This window comes from Henckelia pumila, chromosome 3, assembly GCF_033568475.1.
Source record: "Henckelia pumila isolate YLH828 chromosome 3, ASM3356847v2, whole genome shotgun sequence".
In the NCBI taxonomy this organism is placed as follows: domain Eukaryota; kingdom Viridiplantae; phylum Streptophyta; class Magnoliopsida; order Lamiales; family Gesneriaceae; genus Henckelia; species Henckelia pumila.
The window spans coordinates 88,701,253-88,715,231 of NC_133122.1; the positions used below are offsets into that span (position 1 = coordinate 88,701,253).

The following is a 13,979-nucleotide window of genomic DNA, read 5'->3' on the forward strand; positions in this document are numbered from 1 at the left end:
ATTTCACATTGCTATCAAACTATGTAGCACAGTACTCGGGATAATACCTTCAAATGTCCCTATTGTTTCCGCCTTTTCCCATTTATGTCCCTCAAAACATTTCGGTGTTATATTCCTAATTCGAACTTTAATTACCAATAAATATCCTTGTCGTCAACTACTCCGTGAACATGTAACGGAACTCTCATCTGCAAGGCATGTGAGTCGGGAAAGGCCCAAATTAAAGCTCAACAATCCATTCTTTCAAAGTGACGAACCCTAATCCCCAAAATCCTCCTTCCCCTTTGCGATGGAAGGTGTTAGAAATACATTTATTATGAATTATAAGTTATTACTAATTAGAAGTTTAAAATGGTTAATAGCAATGATTTCATGCGGTATCAAAAACAATTTTGGCTTCTCCAATTAATAAGATAATTTGAAGAAAATTAAATAAGAAAAATTATTTCAAACCAAGAACATAATGCATACAACCAAACCAGTGGAAAACCATGCAAATCATCAAAAGAACCAAACCTAAAAACAATTACACATTGTGGCATGCACCCCCTTTGGGTCGATAAGGAAAAAATCTTTATTACGACACAGATTATGGCTCCTTCCCAAAAAAGGAGAAATATTTATTACAATGAACGTAACATCAAATCATCATCCATAGTTTGTGAAAAATCGACGGACAATTTATCTTGAAGACGCAGTTAACGGATTCTGGATGAACTTGATACCATCAATGGTCACGCCTGGTCCCTTGTGTCTCGGCACCAATGTGACTAACACGTCTTCATCATCCGCCACATCCATATCATCGTTCACATCGGTCAGCTTCAACCAGATCGAAGTCGTTGCCATTTTGTTCGGTGTCTTGTGTGGAACCTGAGCATAGGTACCAATGTACGCGACCTTGTATAGCTCCCCGACATTTTCGTCCTCGTCTTTGATGAAGACGTAAAATTTCAAGAACATGGCAGTGTCCACAGTTATGTTTTCTAGCACCAGAAGCTCATCAACCTTCCCTTTCTTGGTTTTGGGGACCAGGACTTGCACAATTTTGTTAAGGTTGAGAGGGAAGACTTTGTCTACTTTTTGTGTTGTTGTGCCAGCTCTATTGACCTTGGCAGTTTGATTCAGAGGCTTGTAGTCGAGCCAGGGAAGGTCGATTGTTTCGTAGTCGTATCCTTCACATACACACGCACGAGATTAGAGTTTTCGTCGTAGAATACGAACAAGGCATTGAGAAAATCAGGGTCCGTGATTTTATTGTCTGGAACCTTGCTACTTGGCAAAAAGAACCGCCATAGAGTCCACATTCGATCCACATTCCCATGGTGGCAGTAAAACAAAGGGTATCGACCCGACGAGTAAAATTTACCCCTATCCTCCACGCTGGGCTATATGGGGATGGAATTTGGAGCAAATTGGAAGGTGGATTTTGGGGATTAGGGTTCGTCACTTTGAAAGAATGGAGTGTTGAGCTTTAATTTGGGCGTTTCCCTACTCTCGTGCCTTGCACATGAGAGTTCCGTTACATGTTCACAGAGTAGTTGACGGTAGGGATATTTATTGGTAATTAAAGTTCGAATTAGGGATATAAATAGAATCAAAATATTTTGAGGGACATAAATAGGAAAAAACGGAAACAATAAGGGCATTTGAAGGCATTATCCCACAGTACTCCATTCTTTCTTTTGGAAGCGTCGGATACTGGTGAAACACGCATGCTGGATACGACAAACCCATGTCTTTTAAAAGTTTGAGTACGTTTGAACTCAATTTCCAATAAATAAAAGTTTTTGAGGGTTAAATTGAAAAGCATGAAATTGCTGAGCACTGACAAATAAATAATTTAAAATCAATTGGCCTAAAAAAAAGCCCTAAATGAGTTGTCTTTCTCGTTCCCCTTTCCTCCCTTTTCTTCTCTGCTTCTCTAATCATCGATCAGCACAACACCACTCCTTGAAGTTAGCCGCTCGCCGGTAACCGGCCGACGCACGCCGCCGCGACCCTCCTTGAGTCGATTCTGAGTTGCCGTTGAAGCGTTTAAGTATGATTTTATGTTATTGTGTAGAGTTAATGAATGTTGATATCGATTTGCTCGGAATAATTTATTGAAATAGAATTGTTATTAGGTACGTATATACTGTACTGACGAGTAAATCTCAGGTTTCAATATCTATTAAGTGCTGTTGCTGAAGAATAATGGGTGAGATTTTCTCAACTTTCACGTGTATTTCAGTATTAGGAGAAAATGGAAGAGACTGCTGGTTTTTATTTTATTTTATTTTTTTATATATCTTTCCTTCTGGAATTTTTCTGGTAATTTGGTTGCAAATGAAAAATCAGGTGATATATCACGCAGAGAGCGCAGAAAAGAAGCTCGATCAGCTAAGAACAAGAAGAAATTCGATTCTTGGGTCGAACATCATGTATAGTATTGATGGATTCATTTCGTTTATATGCCCTGTTTTTGTTTGCTTCTAATGATTAGCGTCAATGGATTGTTTATTTATTTGCAAATTGTGTTAGCAGTCTCGGGAATCAAAGAAATCCTTGGCAGAGTTGAATCTGAAGCCTGTCCAAAAATCACCTCCCTTGGATAATAAAGTAAAAGATTACACCGATCAGCCCCAGAAGGTGAAGAAATTCAAAAGAAAATCAATTAGTCTGATAACTGGAAAGGGTGTAAGTAGCGAGGATTGCAGTGAACAGCTTTCTATGATAGCAGACTCCAAAATTAAGTCGAAGGAATCGAAGAGAATGAAAGGTTTAGTAGGGTGTTTGAAAAGCGGTTTCAGTCAGTATCTTGAAATGGAGATGGGAGGAAGGTCTTTATCTGCAGAGGAAGATTTGAGATTTGAGAGGAAACTTGCAAAGAGACTCAAGGTGAAAAGTGGGAGGTTGAGTGCCGCGAATGATGAGATTGATGCATTAATCGAGGGAATACCTTCTGTTCTTGATCCTACTGCGGCAAGTGAAGGAATTCCTGAAAGTACTGAGAGTGGAAGAGTACAAGATGAAAATTCAGATGATGAATGGAGCGAAGATTTTAACTCAAGGGTTGGTAGTTTTGAGGAGCATAACAACGTGGTGGCGGAAATGATCTCAACAAATCATACCAATAAGGTGAAAAGAAGGAAAACAAAGTTTGAAGAATATCTTGAGGCAGACATACTGGATGGCAGAAATTTAGCTGAAGTTGATTTGACATTGGAAAGGAAACTCGCAAAGAAACTCAAGGTAAAGGAAGGGAACTTACGGGGAGATGATGAAATCAATATGTTGTTTGATGGTATTCCTTCAGTAATTGATTCGTGTAAGGATGAGCAGCTGCAAATTCTTCCAAGCAAAGACCTCGACCAATTTTCGGTTGAAAAACGTAAAACTTGTAAGCGGCTCAAAAAAGAACAAAAAACCTTAATAGAAAATGAGGCACCAGCAAAATATTTGCCTCCTCATCTTAGATCTCATGGTGGGGATGAATCAGAAGAATATGCTCAACTACGGCTCCTAGTACGAGGTATGAATTTACCTCAGCATGTTGATTCCTTTTGATTTTGTACTGATGGAAGATGCTCCATTTTCTTTGTCGAGTGCATTCCACATTCTCTCCTGCAAAATGCCTGGTATACCCTCTATTAATTTTTCATAAATTTTGAAGTCAAGAAATTATTTTGAATTCTATTCATTTTATGTAAGTATACACAAAATGCTAATAAATATAATTTTTGGCAACTAAAGTTTGAGATGGCTTTGTTTTGGATCGAAAATTTATCTATAAAGCGCATGGTCAATTTATATACAAATAATAAATAAATAAATAAGTGAAAGTGCAGTGCAATTGACAATAAGTGAAGTGTATGATCTCTTCACCATGATGTTATATCTCCTGATTTACTTGTCTATCTTCAGGGATATTAAATAAGCATTCCGAGGCTGAATCAATAACGGGTGAAGTTTTTAGATGTATTGAAGTAAGCTGCACATTACTATATTCATTTTATATCATCTATTTTATATGATATTTGGAGTGCTTTCACTTTTTCTATCATTGTTTCTTATGAATGCCCACATCATTATGGAATAGCAGAGCAAATTTGTTGGTATTCCGTTTTCTGATAACTTCTTGTCATCTATACACAGTCAGCTGGCCACGGTGTTTGCTCTCAAATTGCGTGTGAAGAGATTGTCAGATCATGTTCTAGGGGGTACCACGGCTTCGAACAGTTGAGTCTGATGGCTCCTTTAAGTTTCTTATTGTTTTCTCTTTTTTTTCCCCACTTTTGCCGCCAGTGGAACCAGTCAATAAATTAAAAGTTTACAATTTTTGGCACCAGTCAGATGCATCTTTTGGTTGACACATTATTTGAGAATTTCTGTATATGGTTCTGATGAAGTCTTCAATAGTTAACACAAATATGATAATTGAATAGAAGAAATTGATGAATGGAACAACTATGTTATAATGTGAAATGTATTGAATTATATTGCTCATATAATAAGAAGAATTACAGCAAGAGGATTCTCATTGTACCTCCTCTTGGCCTCTTCCTACTCTGAAGGAAGGAATACTCCCTCTTGCCCTAGCTTATCTGGCATTCATATAGAAATATTTGACATACTCTCTACACACTCCCCTCCCCTATTTATTTCTTTCTCGTCTTCAGTTCCTGAATATATGGTTTAATTATTCCTGTATAAAGGCTTGCAGGAATCAATTGCACATCAAGTATAAAGTGAGCAAATTTTTTAACATGCAGGTGATAAGCCATGCAAGAATAAGAAATTAATTGCATTTTTGGAAGTTTATGCCATTTATTCGGCTGTTATTTGCTTTAACTCATTTTTTTCTTTACTGTTTCTGCTACACCCCACTACCACCATCTGAGTTTTTACCTAAGTTCGTTGATTTATTTACTTTTGTAATCTGTTTTGTCTTTTAGTTGCTGTTGAATGATATTTAAAGTCAAAGATTATTTAGTTATTTTGTGATCGATGATTCCTATCAGTTAGCTTCTATTTTATCATTTTTCTGACACGGAACCTCGCTCTATGTTTTCTTTGAAGTCATGCAGCTGTTTTTGCTGCTTCTGTCGCTGGCATGGCTTGTTTGGTTGGGATTGACTTTGGGGCCAAGCTGCTATCATGCCTAGCAAAATGCTTTGAGGTGCTTATTTTTAGAGCATGTTATACATAATTTTATTTATGTCATTATATTCTATGTAAGTCATCAGTGCTGCAATTAATTAATGAAAAGGCATTGGTTATGTAGCTCAAAATTGTATGTGTAATTAATTGTGGAATGTGCTAGTTCCCATGTTCATTCAAGTAAGGCTATTTTGTGTTCTATTTCCAGGAAGTGTATTTGAAGGAGGAAAAAATCTCCATACAGAATCTGGCTCTTTTACTATCAAACTTGTATGTGTTTGGAGTCTGCTCGAGGTAATTTACTATGTCGGAGAAGTTATGCTGCGTCTCTTGAAAATATTTTCTTGAGCATCTGACCATTAGAAATTTGTAATTCTTGTCGTACTCTTATTTGCAGTATTGATATTGACTTTACCAGAAGTGTTATCTGTTTGCTATTGAATACTGCCTCTGTACTTTTTTTAAAATGAATAATCCCTCCATCAGTGACTTAAATCTTTGACACGTGAACATTATTCTTGTCTAAACAATAATTGTTTTTGTATGTGCATATTTTTACCCGTTGATAAGCTCTCAATTTTACAATTTCCAGTGATTTGATGTATGATTTCTTGATCATCCTAAGCAAGCGGTTAACAGAGCTTGATGTTTCTACAATCAAAACAGTTTTACAATGTAAGTTCATAATCTTTTCTCCCCTATCTTTTTGACTGATCAAACCTTTTATGGCTTTGGATGTTAAATAACCTTTGTTTTTGTGCCTGTTGTTTACCATTGTCACCTCATCTTAAACAAGAGCTCTTTTTTCAGTGTTAGATACAAAAGAGCAGTTTCAGAAATGAGATGTTTATATTGGTTTATGCTAGAAACTGTAAACTTTGCGTTGCTTCAACTATTCAAGTAGTTCTGGTGGTCAGTTATTTACAGTTATCAAGGAAACTTCATGTACAGGGAACACTGATGCTCAAGATTTTTGCCTCAAAATTTCATAAATTCTTTCTATAATAGCTTAATATTTCCAAAATGTACGAGATACACATCATCTTGGAGCTTTTTTGTTAGAAATATTCTTGGTCTTTCTTTCTTTTCATATATGCAGAATGTTTTTACCAACACGCTTGTAAATAAATTATAGTTATATCTTTTGACAGCCAGTTGTATTCTTTGTTCTTTATTTAAATGAACTCGGTTCTGGTTTATTAGGCAAGCTTCTCATAAAATCGTCTTGCTTTTGATAGGTTGTGGCATGAAATTACGAGGAGATGATCCTAGTGAGATGAAAAACTTAATCTCAAGTGTTCAGAGTAGGGCAAATTATTTGAAGGCGTCTTCTGAAGAGGGGCAATCAAATTTGATCAATAACAGAGTACATAATTTTTCAGTATTTTCTGATTTCTGAATCATATTACATATATGCTTCAAACATCAAGTGATGATCATTATATTCTGCAGATGAGGTTTATGCTTGAAACTATTTACGATATCAAGAACAATAGAAAAAGATCCGAGGAAAATACTCCAAAGTATACCCAAGTAAAGAAGTGGCTACAAAAGGTGTCTATTGGCTTATGTTTTCCTTCCTGTTTAATACTATCTGTTACGTCATGAATTTCTTCCCAAGTGCATTAGAAGACCCTGCCGTTCCTATTTTGATTCATGTTTCTTATTAATTTCATATATTTAATTGAATCAAATAGTAATTCTTTTGTCTTGTGTCTGTTGTTAGGACCCAGTTGCAAGCTACTCCCCTTTTTGTCTGCTTTCCAGTATATTAGTATCTTTCCAATTTTCCCCATATTTGTTCAGTTATTTGTCTCAGGCAATATGTTGAAGGCTAGTAACTTTTTTCTATTTTTTGTTTTTTTTTTATCTAAGATGGCCTGGAACAATGATAAACCACTTTGTTGGAAAAAGCTGCAAGACTAAATTATGCAGTCTGCGGAACAAAGTTAACTAAAATGTTGAAATTTGTGAAAGAAGCATTAGCTTGATTACTTAGCGAAACACACAAGCTGTAACATGATAATAATGGCCTGAAAAATAGTTTAAATAGTCTGTTTTTTCTATTTATTTCTTCCATATTAAATAGATATAGATAATGAAAAAGTTGAGTTGCCATTGTTTTGTGATGTGAATGTCAATGGTCTTTTGGTAATGTTATATTGTTTTTGCAGTTAAAAGTAGATAATATATTAATTCGAGGGTTAAAATGGAGTCAGCTTCTTGACCCCGAGAAGAAAGGCCAATGGTGGTTGTCGGGGGTTATTGCTTCAGATACAGATAACCTCGAAGACGTTGCCGGAACAATCGATAAGGAGATTCCTGAGACCAAAAAGATGCTACAGCTCGCTGCAGCACAAAAGATGAATACAGATGCAAGAAGGGCAATTTTTTGCATAATTATGAGTGCCGAGGATTACATTGATGCATTTGAGAAACTTACGAGACTAGAGTTACTGGGGAAGCAGGTTTTCCATATATGTATTCTGTTTTCTTAATTGTTTATTGGATATTTCACAATCTGTTTCATCTTTTATACATTTATGTTTAGGATCGAGAGATCATGCGGGTACTGGTGGAGTGTTGTCTGCAGGAGAAATTATTTAACAAGTACTACTGTCTTCTTGCATCTAAATTGTGCAGCTTCGACAAAAACCACAAGTTCACTTTGCAGGTAGGAATTCTTGATTTTTGGATCAGAATGTCTTTATCAAGTATTCTAGTTTAAACGTTTATTCAATAATTGAGAGATTGAAGTACCAATCGTTTCAGAGCTCTGCTGTAGTTATTTGGAATCTGGAATTGAAATGAACTGATAGTTTAGCAGTACAGTAATGTAGATTTTTTTAAAAAATAAAGGCTGCTTTAAATTTTTATGAGATTGGGGTTGGTAATACCTGCTTTTTATTGGTCCGCTGTCAAGTAGTTTGCATTTAAGATCTATGCCTCCGCAATATTGTTTTCAACTTTGGTAGTTTGCACGTGGCTAGCTGTGAATGATTGAAGGATAATTTCTGGAATTGTGAATGCTGAACTAGCTGAGCATCTATGTTGATATAAGCTACTCCGATCTCTTTATTTATCTTTACTCGGCATTGATTTCCATTCATGGCATTTGCCGTTGAAAATTTTTTAATGGATACAAATTTGCCATGTGCGTCTTGCTGTGGCTTTTCTTTTTTCTGTGGGATCACAGGATAACTGGTCATTCCACTTCTTTTTTTTTTAGCATTTCTTAAACTTATCTGAGCCCTTTGTTTAAACTTCACAGTACTGTTTGTGGGATCACTTCAAGGAACTGGATTCAATGCCATTGATCAGATCCATGAACCTAGCTAAATTTGTTGGAGAAATGGTTGCATGTTTTAGTCTTTCGTTAGCAGTTTTGAAGGCAGTTGAGTTAAACGACGCCATCCATCGGTCTCCCAAAAGGATTATGCATTTCCGGGTTTTATTTGAGGCCATACTCGAGTTTCCAGATAAACTCGTCTGGAATGTTTTTACACGCATTGCTACCATTCCTGAGTATGAATCTCTGAGGAACGGGATCGAGTTCTTCATCACCAAGTACGTTCTGAGTAGCCAAAATTCTTTGACAAGAAAGTTCAAGATTGCGAAAAAAGCTCTCAACAACATTGAGGGTGCTGTAATGTGACATTTGGCCCGGCCCAATTTTGTAGCCAGAAAATCAATTTTGATAATATTATGTTAGTCCAAATATTTAGAGAGCTATTTCCTTAAATCATGTGTTAGTCACAATGGCCGATATAACGAAAGATTTAGAAAAATAACCTTCATTTCACTCTCACTTAGAAATATAACCTCCTCCTTTTAATTAATTTAATTTTACTCATTTACCCTTTTAAATAATATCTCCCATAAACAAACATTTAAAACAAAAAAAAGATAAATGAATGCTTTTTAACTCCTATTACGACACTACTGTAGCCAAGGAAATTTTTTTTTAGTGACAATTAAATATTATTTTATGTTATAAAATATTATAATTAATCTTGTCTTGAAAATATAGATTTATTATTCGAGACATTATATTTTGAATTCAAACAAGCCAAAAGTTTATACAAAAAGTCTAAGATTTATGTTTACTGCACCAAGATATTTAGAATTCCTTTGTAAAATCGATGAGGTAGATTTTTAGAACAATGGTGCGTGGAAACAGATGGCAAAACCTGAATTTTTCATTCACTACCTAACAAAGTAGAATAGCACACTTTTCTGCTTAAGTTAAAAAAAAATGAGACAAAGTTAAATGCCGAACTTCTGTAGCTTAACATAATAGAGACGAGACATTGTATGTAATCAGGTGATGTCTATTGGAACGGTGAAAATATAGAAGGAAATTGAATACAAATTTCTGAACCAAAATGGGCTGTTCTGAAACCATGACAGAAACCGAGTCAACACAAGTCGAAAGGAAGTTTTGCATTTGAAACAAGTAATCTGTTCCAGATTCAATAAAATTACATGTTTCCCTTTTCACAAGGATTACAAAAATTAGTAAGTAATCATCAACATCCAAAAAAACGGAAAAAAATCAAAACAAAAAACAACTAGCATAATCCAAAGGTAAAAATTCAGTGGAATGATATTGTCTAATTACACAGAAAAATAAATATTAAATCTTTATCTTAAACAATTGATTTCTTTTTTCTACTTCCAAATTCTCCAATAGAAGGAATTCTTTTTTTCTTCACTCTCCCTTTCCGAACTTTAACTTTAGGAGGTAGCACTATCAAAGAATCAATGTCAGCAGGTACGTTCCATTCCTTTGAAGGAGGCATTGGATAAATTGTTTCCACATACGCCAAGTTCCATACATTTGTGCTGTAGTAATGCGAACATAATTCATAAATATCCATATTTTGATGACTAGCAGCCGCAATAGCATGTGCACATGGAAGTCTATCAATGTCGAATACTCGACAACGACATATTCTTTTATTTAAATCCACAACAACATCGTGACCAACTTCAGTGACGTGATATTCAGAAGTATTCATTTGAACAACTTTCATTTTTTGTGACTCAATAAATCTTGTCCTCACTATCTTCTCAGCCCATGGAGTGAGATGTCGTGTTGAAGCAGCAGCAGCTTTGCGGTGGCTGTTGAACCACGACATAATAAGGTTTTGAATTGCATCTAACAAAGCAACAACTGGAAGCTCACGTGCAAATACCAACTTTGAATTGATTGACTCAGATCCATTGGTTGTCATGATATTATACCGTGAACCATGAAAGTGTGCTCTAGCCCATTTCTGTTGATCAATGTTTCCCTCGAGATATCCTGTAATACTTGGATAACCTTTCCTCATCTCATCGTACAATTCATTAAACTCAGTCTGCCTATAAGCCTTAGCAGTACACATAAACAATGCAACTCCACCTGCTTTGGATTTTAACCTTGTCTTGATGTTTTGTCCAAGGTGCCATATACAATGTCCATGTTTTGCTTGTTTGTATACAGAAGCAAGACCATTGATGATTCCTCTGTGCCTGTCAGAAATAAAAACTAATTCATTATCATCCAGTATCAAGTCATGCAACCTCTCAAAAAACCAAGTCCATGATTCTTCACTTTCTACGTCAACAACTGCCCAAGCAATGGGATATTGGTGATGGTTTCCATCTTGTGCTGTGGCTATAAGCAAAACACCTTTGTACTTACATGTCAGATGTGTACCATCAACCGATATTACCTTCCTCATGTATTTGAATCCTGCAATACATGCTTTGTATGCCAAGAACATATATTTGAAGCTATTATCTGGGTTGAGTTTCAAATATGTTGTTGACCCTGCATTTACTTGCTCAAGCATATACAAGTAAGCTGGAAGTAATTTGAAACTTTCCACCGGATCTCCCCTCAACTGGTTTATAGCAAGCTGCTTTCCCTTCCATGCTTTGAAGTAGCTTATCTCGACACCCTTATTCTGCATCATTGTTTGTATAGCTTTCAAGGCAGGCAGTTTTTGTTGCCCTCTAAAATTTTCTACCAACATATCTGCTACTACGACTGCACTTGCTTGTCGATGCCTCCTCTTTCTATTAGTCAAGTCACACGTGTGCTTATTGCAATAAGTTCGGACTGAAAACCGGGATGAATCTTCTTTTCGTGCTACACGCACTTTCCAACTACAAGTCTCATCTACGCATCTTACTTCATAAAGAGTTTTGGTGGATTTTATAACTCGCATCTCAAACGAAGCTTTAATTGCAATATCATACAATTCTCTTTGAACGTCTTTTTTGTCGTCGAATTCCTTTCCAACTGACAAATTAGACTCATCAGTAAAATTGTATATCTGCTCACAACTAGAGCTAAGCAACGCAAAATTCTGGTCATCATTGTCTATTGATTCACAATGCTGAAACTCCGATTGACCACCTTGCGTTTCTCTACAATGGATATAATCATTTAGATTTTCCTCAACATCAGTTTCTTTAATCCCTTTTACTATAAATGCACCATCAAAATGTTCATCTGGGTAAAGCTCAGTATCAACATAATCATCGCAATCATCAGAAACATTACAACCACAAACATTATCTTGACGAAAACCGAACTCACAATCATCATTACAAACATTATCAACAAATAATCCAAGTTGAGAACCACCAGAATCATCATGACCATTTAAAATAATTTCTGAATCAACATTATTATAAAAAATGATCCTAACTTTCTCCTTTATTTCCACATGAAGCAAAGGCCTGTTATTTGCATCACCAAGTAACAAATATGTCTGCAGACACTTTTCATCCTTTAAATATATTGGGCCAATAGGATGATCACAAATATATGTGAAGTAACTGAATTTTAATTCAATCTCACTTTTGTTCCAGGCACACTTTTCGTATACTTCATCTTTCAATCGTGATATAGTCTCTTCAGAGGCATAAAAATTACTGCTGCATAGCCACCATTTAACCCCGAGCACCATTCAAGTTTTCCTTGCTCGTTATTTTCCCATTTTCCATCATATCGGAATAAAACAATAATATGTGTCATTTTCCTGTTACAAGGAAACAACAATACATATGAGATTAACAAAATAATAAAAACTTTACTCATATGTAAAGTTAGAATATACAACCCCATATAATATGCCATAATGATTACAATAAACTAAGCTCATAGATAAATGAAATAAATGTGATAAAGGCTAATCCAGTAAATCAGAATCGATTTTACAATTACAACACTGATATTCAACCAATTCGGAATATAAAACAATTAAAAACCAAAAGCACGTTTGTACACAAAATTTTTTTTAATGCACATTTCTCATTTCCTCTAATTCAGGAGTGATTCCATCAATTAGACTTTCTCATCATTCCGATATATCACAATCCAAAATTCAAATAACCGTAGTTAATTCGCAGTAATAAACATCCAATATCAAATTGATTAACCTTCATCGAATTCGATAACAAATTAATAGTTACTTCTTGTGCTTGCATTAATCTCATAGCCCAAGCATCGAATAACAACTATCAATTATGGAGTCAAGTTGATTAACAGTGAAATATTTCATCTCAATCATTCATGCTTGCAGTTAATTCAATTAAATAAAAAATTGTGTTCTTTGTCACACGATTAATAAACCAAAAAAACCCCACAAAAAAGAATAAATTATTGAGTAGAAAAAAAATTACAAAAACCCACCTACAGTAGAGTCAAAACGATGAGACAAAGCTTGTCAAATGTGAAGAATAAAATGATATTGAGAGCTCGATCACTGCCAATTCTTATGGGCGGTATCTAATTTTGATGAAAAATCTTTACAAGAGAAGGGATTTGGAAGAATGGAGAAGGCGCCAAAATGATGGGTAGGCCGACGAGACGACGGAGGGAATTATTGAATGTAATTGAGTTTTAGGAGCCAAAGGACATTTTTGACAAAAATAAAATTATATTTATTAAAGAAGGTTAGTTTACAAAGAAAAATTTAAGAAGGTCAAAAATCTAACAAATGTTTCTAAGAAGGTTATTTCTCAAATTGGCCCCCGATATAACAGAGAATAAGTAAAATTGTTTATTACTTTCATACATAACAAATGCTACATTTTGTCGTACAAAATAATGAATATATTCCGGTTTAATAAGCAAATTAGGTTAGTTAAGTTGATACAAAGTTCGGAACCACGGAATTGTAGTTTGGACCATCCGAAGTGATCAGAACCAACAAAGTGAGTTCAAAAGCACTGGACTAGATTGGACGATCCGAAATTGAGATCGGATCTTCCGAAGTGTACCTGGCCAGTGGAGTGACACGTAACAGTTCAGACGATACAATTTGGAGATCGGACCTTCCGAACGTATTGTTCACCGAGGTGTCAAGACACTGATGACACGTCCATGCATGCGCAGTTCAGAAGAGCGTCCAAACTGTCGACGAGACCATCCGAATTTCGCCTATAAATAGGTCAAGCGAGGCTCACTCTCAAGGTAGAATTTGAGTAAATTTTATAGAAATTCAATTTATATTTTGAATGTTTTTAGCCATTTAATCAAGGGTTGGACAATAGCAAAGTTCTTCCAAGGTCGTAGTGGATCTGTGCTCGAGTTTTGGGTCTCGCAACATCAAAGGACTAACGACAGATGCACATATAGTCTTAAGCTCTTAGTAGCTATTGGGAGTAGCGATTAGCTTAGGTAAGCTTTTAAGACAAATTATAGTGATACGATATTAGCTTGACATGTAAGCTTGGACTATAGACTCTGTTACTCGACTTGTTTAATAGAGGTACGTAAGTACTAACTGAGATATCTAGCTACGTATGCATGCTTATACGTTACATTTTATGTTTTA

The 13,979-nt window shown here is 35.5% G+C and overlaps 2 protein-coding genes across 4 annotated transcripts; one reads left to right on the top strand and one right to left on the bottom strand.

The window, feature by feature from the left end:
* The first annotated feature begins 1,856 nt into the window (after positions 1–1,856).
* On the top strand, positions 1,857–8,919 carry LOC140886836 (uncharacterized). 3 transcript variants are annotated; one of them, XM_073293716.1, is made up of 14 exons: positions 1,857–2,041; positions 2,115–2,200; positions 2,341–2,423; positions 2,527–3,514; positions 3,907–3,968; positions 4,138–4,220; positions 5,062–5,161; positions 5,351–5,436; positions 5,735–5,817; positions 6,381–6,508; positions 6,595–6,696; positions 7,317–7,610; positions 7,694–7,816; positions 8,414–8,919. In XM_073293716.1, exons 2-14 carry the CDS (start codon positions 2,197–2,199, stop codon positions 8,795–8,797), a joined length of 2,520 nt encoding a protein of 839 aa, XP_073149817.1. In that variant the 5' UTR covers positions 1,857–2,041; positions 2,115–2,196; the 3' UTR covers positions 8,798–8,919. The 3 variants fall into 3 exon arrangements, with proteins under 3 accessions (XP_073149817.1, XP_073149816.1, XP_073149818.1); XM_073293715.1 differs by having other exon boundaries at positions 2,127–2,200; XM_073293717.1 differs by having other exon boundaries at positions 2,161–2,200.
* An 872-nt stretch (positions 8,920–9,791) lies between these two features.
* Positions 9,792–12,107, bottom strand: LOC140889170 (uncharacterized). Its single transcript, XM_073296877.1, has one exon. It carries the CDS (start codon positions 12,105–12,107, stop codon positions 9,792–9,794), a length of 2,316 nt encoding a protein of 771 aa, XP_073152978.1.
* Between the last annotated feature and the right edge of the window lie 1,872 nt (positions 12,108–13,979).